This window comes from Boleophthalmus pectinirostris, unplaced genomic scaffold, assembly GCF_026225935.1.
Source record: "Boleophthalmus pectinirostris isolate CB_2022bp ecotype Guang Dong unplaced genomic scaffold, ASM2622593v1 HiC_scaffold_1, whole genome shotgun sequence".
Classification (NCBI taxonomy): Eukaryota; Metazoa; Chordata; class Actinopteri; order Gobiiformes; family Gobiidae; genus Boleophthalmus; species Boleophthalmus pectinirostris.
The window spans coordinates 31,334,014-31,351,044 of NW_026570970.1; the positions used below are offsets into that span (position 1 = coordinate 31,334,014).

Sequence of the window (17,031 nt, forward strand, 5' to 3'; positions counted from 1 at the left end):
CTAGTCGTCCTCCTTGGAGCTCTCTGGCGCCAACTGTGGGTCGGGAACGAAGCAGTTTCTGAAGAAGTTGACGACTGAGGTCAGCATGTAGTGTCTGCTCTTCATTGAAGCGATGTCGTGGCCCTCATCTGGAAAAATCTGGGGTAAAAGGTAAAATGTGCACTCAGATTCTGTGTATAACTCTTTATTCCTCACAGTACATTAATAGTCTTTTAAATGTTTATGAGATTACAATGATAGTTCACAGCTGATGTCATCACAGTAGGCTCTGCTCTGTCTGAGGCTTCGTTAAGACTTAAATCTGAATTTTATTTGGACACAACCTGACCAGAAAGAACTGACTTAGCTGGAACTACAACAGCTGAGATTATTTGTGCTTTTAAATAAATCCCCGTCAGTAAAATTATAGTCACAAGCTACTTCTTTTTTTGTTGTTAATCAAACTCCTAAACAGGACATGAACACTAGAATTGATAACAGGCTCCTGAAAATGTATTGTTTGACTCTTCCAGACCTAAGGGCAATTTTAGTACATTTGGCCTCGTCTGAATTTTTTTTCTTAATTTTCTTAATTCTTTTCTTAGAGCCACCTCATTTCCAGGCATTTCCATGGTCTATATTACATTTGGATTTGTACATTTTGACTGAAATAAACCTTTCAAATAAAAATAGCAAGAGATGCACAATTACACAGACCAAGATGTGTAATTTGCCATTTATTTGAGAAATAATGGCACTTAGAGTGGCTTTTTCAATTGTTACAAACACCGGAGCTCAAAGCGTCAACCATTTTGACTCATTACACTCTTTGGCAAAGTTTGGGCCAATCAAAATGGATGGAGCACATGTGTTTGGCGAAAAACAAAGTTCCTATTGGACTCTCATTTTCCGTATGTGATGACGCAGTGCATGTGACGTAGGATAATGGTGGAGATATGCTCAGAAAGCCACAACTGTCAGCTTTTCGAGGAAAAAACAAGTACGTTTCTATCTTTTACAGTTGGAAAGTTATGTGCGGTTACGTAAAACATATTCCCAGTTATCATATATGATACCGTCAGTCTGGAAAAGTTAAATCCATTTTGTATTTTTCCTTGAGTTTTCAGAATCTTAAAACATATTTGGTTATGTTTGCTATTGTGTTTATTGTGTCTCCGTGGTAACTGATGAACAGTCAGCCAATACACCTACATGTAAAACACCCCCAGCGTGATGTCACTGCAAAGTATCAATGAAACATTTTTATTTCACAGTCTACTACGTACATAGTCCTAAAGTTTTTAGGTGGTCCCAAAACCATGCAAAAGAAGGATGGATACGTTTAAAACTGTAAAGTGGAACAGCAACCATTTTATTTATGATTTTTTTGAAAATCTGGCATAAAACCGTTAACCCCAATGTTGAAACAAAATACTCTAAATAAGCTTAATTGCTGTATCGAAAGCTGCATCGAAAGCTAGAACAATATAGTTTGAGGCTAAATATTTATTGTGTATGAAATTTCTTTGTAAAAGTGGGGAGATTTTGGCTAGTTTTGTTATACTATCATATAATTTGAGCTGTACAAGGTTCAATAAGTTACTTCTCTTGATAATTATTGGTTTATTCTGCTGTTTATCTGGTGCAGCTCAGGCCTTTTAATGAGACATCTATTTAAAAATACTTTCCTCTGATTATCCTGCTTTATTTTTATTGTGTCACTGACATAAAGTAGTTTCAGTATAATCGTTTAATAATTTTAAAATCGTGCTTCAAAATTTGTTATCGTGACAGGTCTTTTATGAAATTGTATCTTTGGGTTCAATTTCTTTCAGTCCGTGGACATCTGCCTGAAGATTTTTGAGCCTGATTCTGTCCTTTGTGTCTGACCTGTAGAGTGTAGTTCACGTTGAGAGAAGAGAGCAGCTTGACCAGTTCTGCTGAATGCTGAAAGTGAACAGTGGCTGCAAAAACACACACACAAAAAACACACAAAATGAAATGAAAATCTTCTAAAACAACTTCCTCTAAATACAGTTGTGGAAATAGAAGGAGGTATTGCTGGAACAAAAAAGACAGATGCAAGTCGAAAATTGAAAAAAGAAAAAAAACAAAAAAACAAACAGATCCTTGAAAATGTGATTTATTTTGACCACGCGACAGTAAGTTTAGAGGCCACTGCCGAATCAATACCCAGTCAAACCCCTCTGTGTGTGTGTGTGTGTGTGTGTGTGTGTGAAATAAAGCCTCTTCACTTCTCACTGTACAAATGATTTTTTTGTTGCAGTTCCTAATGTTATTCCTGTAGTATTATTATGTATTATTTGTATGTTTTTATCTTAAATTAGGGATGGGCATGATTAGTTGATTAATCGATAATTGATCATTAAGAATTTCTTTGATTATGTTCATTTTAATCGACAAACTGAATGTAGACTGCTGTGCGTAGCTTAGGGAGACCAAACAGGGGTCTGTACATGTGTCTCTCTGCACTCAGAAGGAGCGAGACACAAACAGTCGGTCAGTCTGCAGCGTACCGAAGCGCAAATGTGTATTTAACGATGACTTGTACAAGAAATTCCACGCTTTCCGTTCCGGTTAGGACAAGTGGGAGGCCATGTGCACAGTGTACAAAGCAGCACATATGTTTCGGTGTCCAGTGTTAAAAAGTTTTCCCAGGTGAGAGTCGCGCAATGTCGATGACGAGGCTCCACCTCCCACCCCCCGTACGCTGTCCTGGTTTTGACAAATGCAAATATGGTCACACTAACCTGTATTCCACTGATTCGTGTCGCATCAGCGCACAAGAGCTGTTTTTTTTTCTTCACTTAGTTTATGCAAATGAGCCATGTGGTTTTAAGTTTGGTTTCTGTGAGAGTTGTGCAAATCTGCATTAAACACATTATAATGTCAAACGGGCTGATGTGGCTCTAGAGTCGTTACGGTTTATATGTTGTAAAGTTGAATTTATTTATGCAGATTAGAAGTGCAGATAGTAATAATAATGATGATACATTTTTATATAAAAAACGTTAATGATTAATTGATAATCGATTGTTAATTCTCCCGACGATCGATTAAGAAAATTTTATGCCCATCCCTATCTTAAATGTATTCAAAGCATACGCTAATAGTCTTGTTACATTCATAAGTAAATTATTAAAGTATTTCCATATAAAATTCCTAAGATTTTCTTTCGCTTTATCCGTGGTATCCGGTTGCAGAGGCAGCAGTCCGGACTTCTTTCTCCACACACTGCTCTTTCTCTAGCTCTTCAGAGGATTTCCCAGGCCAGCTGAGAGACATGCCCGGGGCACCTCCCCTGGTATTCCTGATTTCTTTCACTCTTTGTTATTAAAATTGTCAAAAGTTGATGTATTTGGCACTTATTTGAAAAAGTATTCATACTAGGCCTATAACGATAATCAATAAATCAATTAAGCATACAATAAATTTTAACAAGCCCGATACCCGACTGAACCCATACCCGACCGAAACAACTAGTCTAGCCCCCAGGAGAGCCCAAAATCTGCTGAAATCCCACAAGACACTGACACAATGCAGTTAAAACAAACACTTCAAGACCACAGCAGCAGCTACAGAGAGAGGGGCCACAATATTCCAATGTAAGTCAATGACTAAGATAACTTTTAAGGGCAATTTTAAGATTTAATAATCCGTCTTATTTATTGTTTTGGTTGTGTTTGGTTCAACAATGGTTTATTCAAGTGCATTTTTGTTAACAGGTCCTTGCTCTAAACAAGGCTACATTAGGTTATTCTTATCTTAACAAGTCTGTTTTATTTCGGTCTATTGTTTTTGCTTGTCTTGCAGTTCCTGTGTTAAATGTTCTTTAGAAAATAAAGTTTATTCATCTTTAAAAGTCTGTATTTGCATTTTTATTCCATTGTCATTATATTAGCTGAAAATGGTCAAAATGTCAATATTATTATTTATCGCAATCATTTCTTGGTCAATAAATCGTCCAGCAAAATCTGTCAGGCCTAATTCATACATTTCTACTGTTCTTGAATAGTTTTGAGGTATATCAGAACTAGAGCGACATCACATATATAGCATTTTATAGCAGCTTTTTGCATTTTTTGTGTGTGACCACAGTACAATTTTGTTGCAATTCCCAATGTTATTCCTATAGTATTATTATGTATTATTGTATTTTTTGGTCTATAAAGTGCACTTAAAATCTTAAGGTGCACCTTATAATCCGGTGCACCTCATGTATTAATTCTGGTTGTGCTTACTGACCTCGAACCAATTTTATGTGGTACACAGCGTTCAAAAATCTGTCAGAATGTTTTAGTACGATCTTGGTAAGCTACAAAGCACACAAGGAGCGAACTGTTTTTTTCAGTGCTTATAGTTCATGCAAATTTGCCAAGTGGCTTTAAGTTTTGTGTCTGTAAAACGTAAATAAATGTGTGCACAGCTGCATTAAACAAATTATTACTCAATGTATATTTAGGCCCTCCTTGTAAGGAAAACAAAAAAAAATTAAAAAATTAAATGATCCACCCACATTCACATTCATAATACACATTCACCAAGACAGGGAGGCAACACCGGGCGAGTTACGCCACGATCTGCCAATGCATCGTGGACGCCTGGGCTAAGGGATCAGTATCAAATGTCGTCTGATAGTTTCGCTTAATGTGCCTTATAATCCAGTGTGCTTTATGTATGATAATAGATGAGAGAATTCAACATTATTGATATTGTGCAATTATAGTCCAAAAATACAGTATTTGTATTTAGTATTTTTGGTGAGAGTATTTTTTGGCATCTTTAACATTTTTTTGTGTGCCGCACTACAGTTTTGTTGCTTATTTAGTGAAAGGAAACTGGTTTACGGAATACTCTTGACATATTCACTGTTCCGGTGATTTAAATAGATGTACTTCATATCAATGAAGTACATCAAAAAAATTATTGTTGCTATTGTGCATTGTGTACATATTGTGCTTACATGTATGTGGTTCTTTAAAAACACCACCATATCACAGACTATCATGAGCAGTATATGCATTATCACGTGTATCATCATATTGTGATAATATTGTATCATGAACCATGTATTATGCATTATGTATCATACTGAATGGTGAGTGGCCTTGTGATTCGAAGCCCTAATATATACTACTAGTCTTTTGTGTTGAAAATATCATTCTGGTCTATAAAAGAAACGAGTGGTTTCTTATAAATGTGGTTTCAAAATGAGTTTGAAATTTGAGTATTGTGACACTGTTTGGAAAGATATTTTAAAAATATATAGACTAGTACGTACCATCAGCTGTGCCGTGAATGATCAGGAAGTTCACCGGGTTTTCTCTGGTAAAATTCTGAATTAAATTTGAAATCTGAAAAACAAAAATATGTCTTGGTGAATTTTTCTTTATTTTTAGTATTATTGTATTGCAATAATACTAAAATTTTAGTATTATTGAATTTTACAATCAAGTTTCTCATACGTGGCCAATATTGAGTTGGTTAAACATTCATAGAAGGAGTAAAATATTTATAAATATTTTTCTTTTACTTTAAACCTTACGTAATCTTTTTAATAATAAGTGTTAAAGAATCAGGTTAGCAGTATGTAACTTTCTGAAAAGTACAACAATAGAAAAGTTTTAGCGTGAAAATAAGGTTGAAACTTGAGCTAGTACTTTTTACCACTTAATTGCATCGACAGTATATATCTTTGTACTGCGAAACCTTGTGCCCACGTTCGTACTTGGTATTTGTGATCGTCATTCAGTAGAGGTCCAAAGTATTTCTCCGTGAAGGCTGAAGCTTTGTGTGGAAGAGCAGACACAAACACAATGAACACGGAATCAAGGAGGGAGTCATTTTTCTGAATAAATCCACTATTATAAGAGTTGAATGTCAGTGGGGATGAGTAGATGTAGGCTGAGGGATACATATAGGAAATGGGGGGCGTGTATTCAAACATAAATATAAAAGGTTGTGTTCATGAATTTTACAATGTAAAGGACCAATATCTCAATGAATCATCTATAAGGAAATGCCGAATATGAAAATCCATAATGTTTTTGTGAATAGTAAGATCCACAAATTAACTATAATAAAGGTACTATATTACACAAAATTGTCTCTTGTGAGCTTTAAGACATGTTGTAATGTTGTTACCTCCTCAAAAACATGCCTGGAGTTGTGTTTTGTTTCATTCACATCCATCCATTTTCTTCCGCTTATCTGGGGTCAGGTCGCGGGGGCAGCAGTCTAAGCAGGGACTCCCAGACTTCCCTCACCCCCGGACACTTTCTCCAGCTCCTCCAGGGGAACCTCAGTCATGAGACATAGTCCTTCCAGCGTGTCCTGGGTCTTCCCCGGGGCCTCCTCACGGTGGGACATGCCCAGAAAACCTCTGGAGGGAGGCGCCCAGGAGGCATCCGGAGCAGATGCCCGAGCCACCTTTGCTGGCTCCTCTCGACGTGGAGCAGCGGCTCTACTCCGAGCTCCTCCAGTGTGACTGGGCTCCTCACCCTATCTCTAAGGGAGCACCCAACCACCCTGCGGAGGAAACTCATTTCGACCGCTTGTATCCGCGATCTTGTCCTCTTGTCATTACCCAAAGCTCATGACCATAGATGAGGGTAGGAACGTAGATTGACCGGTAAATCCAGAGCTTTGCCTTTTGGCTCTCGATTTAGCGGTCTCACTTGTTTAAGTAATCCTGCATTATTAGACTGTCTACATCTCCAAAGCTCAAAATACTCTGTTCTACCTTGTGATGTCTTGAAGCAATAGTTTTCAAGTTAACAGTTACCTTTTACTGTCATTTAAGTGGAGACTGGCAAGTCCAGGGCTGGAATTATCCAAATGATTCTAGTGAAGGGGTATGGAGTTTAAAAACAAAGTGGAGCACTTACTGTATTCAGGATCAATAGGCAATAGAAGCACGTCTGTGTGAGATGTTAGTGCTGCTATTTTTATCTCCTAATTTCATTTTGTTTCATTTCATCTGACAGAGAAGACATTGGGCTTTGTGCTAGTTTTCATTCATTTGAATTAACCTGGTCAAAACATCTAATATAAAAGTTTCAAGGGCCCATTTTCTGATCTGCGATGTTGTTCCTCACCAAAAACATTTTAAACTTTGTAGACATAGTATGAGTAATAATAAAAGGATGTGTGAATGAAACAACACACAGCTCTACTTATGTATTTGACATAACATGACTTAAAAATCCTATATTATGCAAAATTGACACTTGTAAGATTTAAGTCCACATGAAGTTAATCTTAAATGTTTAGTTGCCCTCTGCTTCAATTTCCATGCTCTTTACAATGTTACAATTTCATATAAAAAAAAAAAAAGAAAAAGATGAATCAGATTTCTTTTCTTTGTACCATATAGTCTCCAGTTGGTGATGGGCGCCACAGCCACAGCACACTTGAAGATGTGACTGTGAGAGAGGAGCATGAGAGAGGAGAGAAAACCTCCGTATGCCTAAGAAAAACAGGAGGAGAGTATCGTTAAAAAAAGTATTACGAAACTATGGAAATACTTTTGGGATTATCAACAAGATTAAGAATAGAATACCTTTCCATACACCCCAACTCGGTTCCCGTCAATATAAGGCAGTCTGGTCAGGTATCTGTGCACATACACGAAACTGTAGTAACAAAAACTACCAAGAAATAATGATTTATGTCAGACGTTCTCAAACTTTTTACACCAAGTACCACCTAAGAAAACACGGAACCTTCAGAGTAATACCAGATTATTTAGATTATACTATAAATTAAGGTGTAAAACAGGGCTACACCACACTTTTACTCTGTGGCTTTTAACACCACATGCGTGAGTTGTGTGGTTTTCCATGTCTTTTATTTATTTTGCTTTTATTTGATTTTATACTGGTTTTATTGTTTTGGGACTGGTATAATCGAATTTTGAGCAATTTACCTTTTTGTTGTCTTTATTTTATGTTCTCTGTGCAACACTTTGGAAACTGCATTGTTTGTAAAATGTGCTCTAGAAATAAAGTGGATTTAGAGAGGAATTTGGATTTGGACACCAAATGCTATAGTAGCCTGATTCATCAGCCGATTTCACTTCGTGGAAACCGTCTGACCTCGCAGCATTAGAATTTGTTTGCTCAACGGTAGACGGGTACTTTTTTTACTTAACCAATCACTGCTATTTGGTCGTGACGTATGTAATGCTCCAAATCTTGTTGGAAGAAGGGCAATAACAGGCTTTAAATCCTCGATCTTGGGAATCGTTGCCAGCACAGAATGTATGGCGTCGTCTACATCCATCTTGACTGCTTTGTTTACTGTTGTGCTGTACCACAAAAGGGACCCAGACAGGCGCTTTAATGTGACGTCATGGTTTCACAGCTCTTCGCTGATTGGTCGGTTCGCAGTCTACAACTTCCAGGGTTCTTGCAAACCGTCTAGTGCAGGGGTGTCAAACTCTGAGAACTGGGACTAAGTTGCAGGCCAAACAAAATATTTATTGAAAAATTTTAACAACATCAGCACGTTTTCTTTTGAGATATGGCCCCCCTGCCTGAGTTTGACATGTCTGGACTAGTGTATTCAAATTCCTGAGCTAGTCGCTGGAGAGAAATGAATTTGAGCAGAGGCAATAGATCTAGGAGCGACCCAATAGAGGAAAAAAGTCTTTTAAATAGACTAAATTGAGGGATCTGTGTACCAACTGACAAGTAGTACCACAGTTGAGAAACACTGATTTAAACTGTAATCTGCAAAAACTAAAATCTTGCAAAGTTAAGACGACTTGGATTAAGAAAGTTTGATCAAGATTTGAGTAAAGTCACTTGACAACTGGACACATTGCACTCTCAAGAGAACAGGACTCCACTCACCCGCTACATGAACACCTACCACCTACAGGGTGCTCAAGTGCAGGAGGGCCCTCTTTGGCAGATCCCTGATCCCCTTGGTCATCACATTTTTGAACAACAGGCCCCGCTGAGTGCACTGTAATGTCGATTGTAATGTCTGTGTTTGTCGTGCTGTGTTGTTGCTGTGACAATCTCTGTGAAATAAATTTCCCCTTGGGGACAATAAAGTCTAAAATGATCTACCAATGGAACAAGACTTTTTGTAGTTACAATATAAAAATACATCTTTGCTACACTTAAGATAAGAAAAACAAAAACTCTTTGCAGTTAAAACAAGAAACTAAATCGATGTTACCTGATCATTTTTTGTTGAATCTACTCAAATAAAATCAAATGTTCTTGATTTTTGTCATTTCAACTTATTTAGATATTGATTTCTTTTTGCAGTGTGTTTTTGTTGTTGTTGTTGTTTTTTTTTTACATATATTAAAAGAGTACAGTGTATACTGACTGTACAGCGGTGATGTGGTCGTGCAGGTCCACAGTGCCCAGCCTGTGGTGCAGCTCATGGAGGAGTCTCTGTCCCTGGAATCCACTGCCCCGAGCGTCCAGACGAGCCACGATCACACTGTCAGAGCTGACCAGCACAGAGTCCCAGCCCAGAGAGAAGAGCTCACTCACCGCCTGACCACCGGGGGCGCTGTCACTGAACACAAGAAGGGGGGCAACAGAATGTAACAGCCTCACCACCCTACCGACTTGTGTGACTACTGCAAAGTGAAGCAATAGGTGTCACAAACCAGGAAGACACTTGAAAACAGGCATGGAGGAAGTACAGCTAGACAGTTTCATCTACATTTTCACTTATTTTCACATTCACTGTTTACTAGCACTTCTCTGTATATGTAGCAGTCTTTGTGCTATTCTAATCATTCTGAGAGGTTTTACAAGAGCCGTGCCCCGCCCCCTTTTTAGTCAAATAACTGATCTACAGGGGATGTCTTTAGTCAAATTGTCTTAAGTTAAAACTAACATGAAACAAAGTCAATACCACAGAATATAGAATCTTTTAATAACACTAAATGATACACTTTAAACTACCAATATCAACCACTATTGGTTGGCTGGTAGTATCGGCCAATATGGGCACTTGGAGACATATCGGCTATCAGCCTAAATCTTGCCGATATGGGCCGATAGTCCACGTGGGTATGTTATACTTTGTTATAAAGCTTAGACTGTCTATATTAGGTCCCTTTAATCCAATTTACAGACAGATAAATGTCCTAATATGTGGCACTGCATCAATATTTATCTGTGGAGTAATTTGTCTGTGTGTGATGTCGTCCTGCCCCTGAATGCACCCCCAGAGCCACGTCACTCAAGTGCGCTTGTTTACACATGCAGCTGCTGTCCACATGCTCGATTATATTATATTTACGGACAATCGTTTTGAGTCAGGACTGAAAGGACACTTATTAATGAAGACTTGTGATCTGTGAGGAGCCTGTGTGAGCAGTGAGGGTTGCAAATGCATCAGTTTTTGAAGCTACTTATGTTTTTTTCTCATTGGTTAGAGCTTAGCTGCTGCAAGATACACACATAAACAGCCTGTTTTTTACATTGTCTAGTGTAAAGTGACTATAGTGGCTGTATACATGTTACTGAACCTGCATTTATAAGTAAATGAGCTGTAAATAGACATGTGAATGATCTGCATTTACACATAAGTAACTGCTGTGACGCGCACGCATTTACTGCTAAAGGCTGTTAGCAGTAATTTACTTACTTTATTTACTGGCTAGAATGTCATGCAAAAATGCCATTAGGTCGACCTACTTTCTTTAAATATGACAGTAGAGAGTCAGAATAACAATAAGTGTCGTCTAAACAAACCAAATTTAAAATCCAGTAGAGCCAGACCTGTGTTTTATAATCAGTTTATATCTATATTTAATAAGATTTATAGTAATTTTTTACATTCACTATATATCGGCTTTTGTATGGGCTTATGGCATCTCCAACTCCTGTTTTATCAGTATTATATCAGCCACAAAAAAATCCATATTGGTCGGGCCTTACTTTAAACCTCAATACATGGACAATTCCCTACAGTAGAGTTATAACTGGACACACAATGCTGCTGGGATGGGGCAGGTTAAATGTACTTTAGACCTAAACTTGAGTTCTTACAGGATGAGGAGCAGTGGGTGCAGCTGTCCCTCGTCCAGATCTGCCGGGACAGACAGCTCCAGGCGCAATGCTGCAACAAAACATACACATGAATATAATACACACATGTTTATACAGGGCTGCACTGTAAACAAGAACTTATGATGTCTGGAATTGAAATTCATTTAACCTGATTCAAGTTGTATTCATTATTTCAAGCTAACTACATTTTCCAATGGTAGTCCAGAGCAAGAGCATCCATTCAGCCAAAAATGTGCTGGTGTCCCTCCTTATGCAATAAAAAAACTTTTATTATAATCTATCAGTGTGCCTCAGGTTTGTACCTTGTCCATTTTAACACTAAATAAGGTCCACATTTTGCTAAGATTTGAACTTAACCCTCAAAGAGCAAATCTACTTTTATAATTTATGACCCAATTAAAAGCTCTACCTCTCTTCTTAACCTTGATTTGAAGGATTTGTGAGGACTATTTATCATTTGAAAGATGTAATATTTTGAGTTGATTTGCTTAATTGCTAAGGTAATAGAGAACTGTTGCAATCCGTGTATCATTTGTTCATTCATTTTTCAAAATAAAACTAAAAATAAGAAAATGCAAAAAAATATATATATATATATATATATATATATATATATATATATATATATATATATATATATATATTTTTTTTTTTTTTTTTTTCTTTCCTCATTTTTTATGTCCAAAATCAAAATGAAAAACAGATAATGATTTGTTTTTTTCAGTTTTCGATTTTGTGTTTAAATGAATAATGGAAAAAAATGATAATGGCAGTTTCCCGTTAAACTGCGATGCCAGACTTTTGCGCCACATGTGGACTGAACCAGGACTGAAACAGGACTAAAACAGGACTAAAACAGGTCTAAATCAGGACTAAACCTATCTCAGTCCTGTCCTGGTCTGGTCCCGGTCTCAGTCCCGGTCTCAGTCCCGGTCTCAGTCCTGGTCTCACTCCTGGTCTCACTCCTGGTCTCAGTCCTGGTCTCAGTCCTGGTCTCAGTCCTGGTCTCAGTCCTGTCTCAGTCCTGGTCTCAGTCCTGGTCTGGTTCCAGTCTCAGTCCTGGACTGATCCCGGTCTGGTCCCGGTCTGGTCCCAGTCTGGTCCCGGTCTCAGTCCTAGTCTGGTCCCAGTCTCAGTCCAGGTCTGATCCCGGTCTCAGTCCTAGTCTCAGTCTGGTCTAGTCCTGGTCTCAGTCCTGGTCTCGGTCTCAGTCTCGGTCTGGTTTCGATCTGGTTCCATCTCAGTCCCGGTGTGATCGTGTCTCAGTCCCGGTCTCAGTCCTGGTCTCCAGTCTACATGGGCGCACCTCTGGGCCCATCCCGACACTCAGTCCTGGCTCAATCCTGGTTCAGTCCTGGTTCAGTCCGTATGCGGTGCAAAGTCCGGCATTGCAGTTTAAGTCAGGGAAATGGGAAACTTTTTTTTTTTTTTTTTTTTTTCCATTATTCATTTAAACACAAAATCAAAAACTGAAAAAAAAAAAAAAAAAATCGTTATCCGTTTTTGGTTTTGGAGATAAATAATGAAGAAAATTGTTGTTTTTTTTCATTTTCAAATTTTTTGTTTTATTTTGAAAAACAAAAGAACGAATGATACACAGATTTTTTGCCATAGTTTGAAACTCATTAATCAAACTAGCAGCTCTTATCTTAAATAATAAATGTCGATGTGATGAAGATCTATTTTGATTTTGATTTTTTTCAGTCAGTGACAAGAAACACGCTATATCTTTTTCCCATAGAGATCACACAGAGAATAGTGACAGCTCCACAGGCACCGCTAGTGCTCGTGGGTAATTTTCACTGTGAGGGGAGTGAGAAAGGACTGCGCCTTAAGTGTAACTGGTGTGAACTCAAAGTCTCAAGTGAGATTAGAAACAGGCTCGTCTATAGGACCAGATGGGGGATCAGAGGGATATTACACTCACAGGGGTAGTGAGGTTTCAAAGGTAGTCGTCTCGAGGTCTTTCAAATTGAGATGTTTGGGTTGTCGTCCAGGAGTCCGTTTCAATCTGAAGGAACAGCTCTGAGAATCTTTTATTTATGTTTAAACTGCTCTGTCTTCGTTAATCTAATGGTCCAGTTTTGGGTCGTAAAGCAAAGGTGCATTATGGAACCTCCCAGGAGCTTCAGGATGAATCACAATTGAATCAAAATTGGAATTTGAATGGACGCAATTAGGCTGCAATTTTTGAAGCAAACAAAATATCCTGTCTACTTCTGCATAAAAAAAAAGAAAAAAGAAAAAAGAAAACAGGTAATCATGTTCAGATCTGTACAAATGTGTTTTTAAATTTGATTCTTGGATTACTTTGTTCATATTAGTCTTTTTGTCAATTCTCTTTGAACAGAATCATAAAATTAAAACAAATGACAACACTAATATTGTAATCAAAATGCTTGTCAAAAAAATTGCACTTAGATATTTTCCCAAAGCGTTCATCCCTAGTACCTGCAAACTGAAAATTACTTCTGTTGAAAGCTTTTCTACTTTTGGAAGGATGAGAGACTACACCAACTACATACATACTGTATTTGTCGGACTATAAGTCGTACTTTTTTTCATGGATTGGGTAGTCCTGTGACTTATACTCCGGTGCGACTTATATTAAAATTTTCACACTGACAGCTGTGAAAGGCCAGTATACTATTACTCTTGCACCACTGTCATTTGGTTCTACTGCGCATGTCTCCTGCAGAAAGAGCTGCTGTCCTGTCTGTATCATATCAGTCGATCGCACCATTACTTCTGTACACAAATGCCCCCAGAAAGAAAATCATATTTTGCGGATTACAAGCTGCAAGTAGCAAAATATGCAACCGAAAACAGTAGTCGAGCATCAGAAAAAAAGTTTGGAGTGAGTTAGAAACTTGTGACAACCAGGAGGGTGAACCATGCAACTTTCCTGGAAGCCATTGGTTGGCTCAACAAAGCCTGGACTTCAGTGACACTGAAACCATCCTGTCGGGATTCAGAAAGGCCGGAATAATTCTAACTGGAACTGATGCTGAGTCTGACGACAGCTACACAGAAGAGGAAGCGGCGCCCTGTTTACCTCTGGAGGTCATGGAGTTGCTCAGAAGTGACACAGAGGATGAAGAATTCAATGGATTTAGTGATTTGGAGTGAGATGGAGAGTTTGGTAAACTTGTTCTGTTCTGTTGTTTATGTTATAGTTTATCTGAAGAACTGTTCATATGTGACGCTGTTGTTTTCTGTTCTATTGTTATTACTAGAACTTGCCTTTCAAGATGAAATGTCGGTTCCTGGTCTCTGATTTTATAAAATAAATTTCTCCAAAAAAGTGTCCTTGTCTGTTTTTTAAATGGACCATGAGTCCGGAATAAAGATGATGATGATGATGATGTAACTTATAATCCAGTGTGACTCATATATGTTTTTTTCTTCATCATTATGCATTATTTGTCGCGTGCGGCCGGGGCGACTTATAGTGCGAAAAATACGATACACAGTTCCTTTACGTCTCAGGTTTTCCTTTTCCTGAGCTGTTATCAACTATAAAACTAATATAACTTCTAACAATGCAAGACTGAAGTGTATTTGTTGTCTACAAAGGAGAAAATATATGTATACCATTATTATTGATGGGTATTATCCTCCTCTCCCATCTGGGTATGGTCCTGTTAACAAGGAAGTGTCTCAGCTCAGCTCCATTGTCCACCGTCTTCACCTCTGAAAAGACAAAGAGAATAATTATAAAACACTTAAGACTCAACACCACATGAAACTCAATAAAAGACTTCGACAAACTTTACTGATCCACAAGGGAAATTACACAGAATTACACAGTCGCTCACACATTACAATAGAAGAACAAAGAGCAAGAAATAGACAGTAATCAAATCCAAGATAATGAAAGCAACAAAGATAGCAAAAGAGTGCGGAATACAAATGTACAGATGTGTATATGTACAAGACAATATGTTAAAGATACACAATGTCATTTTGTGGTTGGAGGTTACTTGTTTCTATGGATATGTCATTGCTCTGCCTGGAATGTCTCCCACAGTATGACATTAAGCAGATCTACATTACACTTATTCAATTGCATGTGGTTTTGTAGCTCAAAAATACATAAAAACAGGTCATCTGACTGTGAGCGGGGGCGCCTCTCCACAGATCTGACCTGTCACTTGGTCTGGTTTGATCTCCATGAAGATAGAAAGGTTTAATGCCATACTGTGAAACATTCCAGACAAAGCAATAACATTTCCACGGACCCTCCACCAGAAAGGTTACAAATAAAACAGTTTAAAAGTAGTATAGTAGTAGTAGTAGTAGTAGTAGTAGTATAGTATAAAATATCACTACCCTATATGCAAATCCAAATCGCCAAAGTGCTGCACAGAGATCATAAAATGAAGACAACAAAAAGCTAAATTGGTAAAATTTGGTTATACCAGTCCTAAAACAACAAAACCAGTAAAATCAAATGAAAGCAAAACTGTAAAAATCATAAAATTGCAGTAAATGGTAAAATAAATAAAGTAAATAAAATAAATAAAAGACATCGAGGACCACACAACTCACGCGGTGTTAAAAGTCAGGGAATAAAAGACGAGACTTAAAACACTCCACTGTGGGGGCTGTTCAGATGTGTGTGTGTGTGTGTGTGTGTGTGTGGTTTTAAGTCTCGTTTTAGGCACCATGAGCTGGCCCTCGGACCTCAGAGAGTAAATTTGGATGAGGTCCAAGACGTACTGTGAGGCCAGTTCATTCAAAGTGTTAAAAACAAACAATAAAATCTTAAAATCAAGTCTAAAACTAACTGGAAACCTGTGCAAAGACACTAAAATCGGAGTAATGTGCTCACGTTTTTTGGTTCCAATTAAAAGATGAGCAGCAGAATTTTGGACCAACTATAAGCGAGAAAGTGCATGGAGGCCGATGCCAGAGAAAAGTGCTTTACAGTCGTCTAAACAAGAGGAGATAAAAGCATGCTTGACCTGCTTGAATGATTTAAAAGATAAAAAAGGTTTAATTTTAGATAAAAGCAGCAAATGATAAAAGCCGGATTTTACAACCGTGTTTATTTGTTGTATACACAAGCGATGGGAAAGGAAAATACACTACACAGTTGAAAATTACACTTTCATTTATCGGTAACACTCATTCTTTTATTGAAAGTATTTCAGGCTTGGTATTTCAGTCTGGTAAGCTGATTTAAAGAGGTTTTGGTGCTGTCTTCAAGAAACATCGTCACTGGACTGAGGAAATATGCTCATGGGACTTTAAACCGGGACGAGGGGGCCTTTTTACTGTCACACACCTGCTATACTGTCTTGAAGAAAACGGACTACAAACCTGTTTAAAGGGATAGTTTGGAATTTTGGACATAGGACACCACTTTTGGAGACCTCATTTTGTAGTTTGCCAGAGTGTTGGAGACGTGTGGAGACACTTTTTTAAAATATTCCATCTGACCCCTGTATTTGCAGAGGTCGCTGGTGCTAGGCTAGTGCATGTCAATGGCCATAGTTAACCTGCCACTAAAAACAGTCTTACCCACTCCATAAAACACCCGAAGCAAATCTATTATTACACCAGACTGTCCATGTGAATGTCTGTGTTGACAGAATAATGTTTGAAATAAAACTAACCTTGCATCGCATCAATCGTCGCATGTTGAGGGACTATTTTCTCATATATCAGTCCACCACTGCCAGGTTTTCTATAAGGAAGGACAACTCGCTGCTGCTGCTCAGACGTAAATCCCTCAGATGCAAGGTTGGTTTTACTTCTAAAATTATTCTATTGACACAGACATTCACATCGACAGTCTGGCGTTATAATTGTTTTGTTTCGGGTGTTTTGTGGAATGGGTAAGACTGTTTTTAGTGACAGGCTAACTATGGCCATTGACATGCACTAGCCTAGCACTAGTGACCTCTACAAATAAAAGGACTGGATGGAATATTTTAAAAAGTGTCTCCACATGTCTCCAACACTCTGGTTCACTAGG

The 17,031-nt window shown here is 38.0% G+C and overlaps 1 protein-coding gene across 1 annotated transcript in view; it reads right to left on the reverse strand.

Annotated features, from left to right (window-relative positions):
- The window catches only part of LOC110158187 (inactive dipeptidyl peptidase 10-like), a 71,420-nt gene continuing 54,389 nt past the window's right edge, over window positions 1-17,031 (reverse strand). Inside the window, exons 19-27 of the mRNA XM_055150268.1 lie at window positions 14,643-14,741; window positions 11,028-11,097; window positions 9,346-9,540; window positions 7,562-7,616; window positions 7,369-7,468; window positions 5,729-5,787; window positions 5,282-5,354; window positions 1,870-1,943; window positions 1-138 (exon numbers count right to left, since the gene is read on the reverse strand). Of these exons, the coding sequence (XP_055006243.1) occupies window positions 1-138; window positions 1,870-1,943; window positions 5,282-5,354; window positions 5,729-5,787; window positions 7,369-7,468; window positions 7,562-7,616; window positions 9,346-9,540; window positions 11,028-11,097; window positions 14,643-14,741 (863 nt within the window). The remainder of the gene's footprint in view (window positions 139-1,869; window positions 1,944-5,281; window positions 5,355-5,728; window positions 5,788-7,368; window positions 7,469-7,561; window positions 7,617-9,345; window positions 9,541-11,027; window positions 11,098-14,642; window positions 14,742-17,031) is intronic.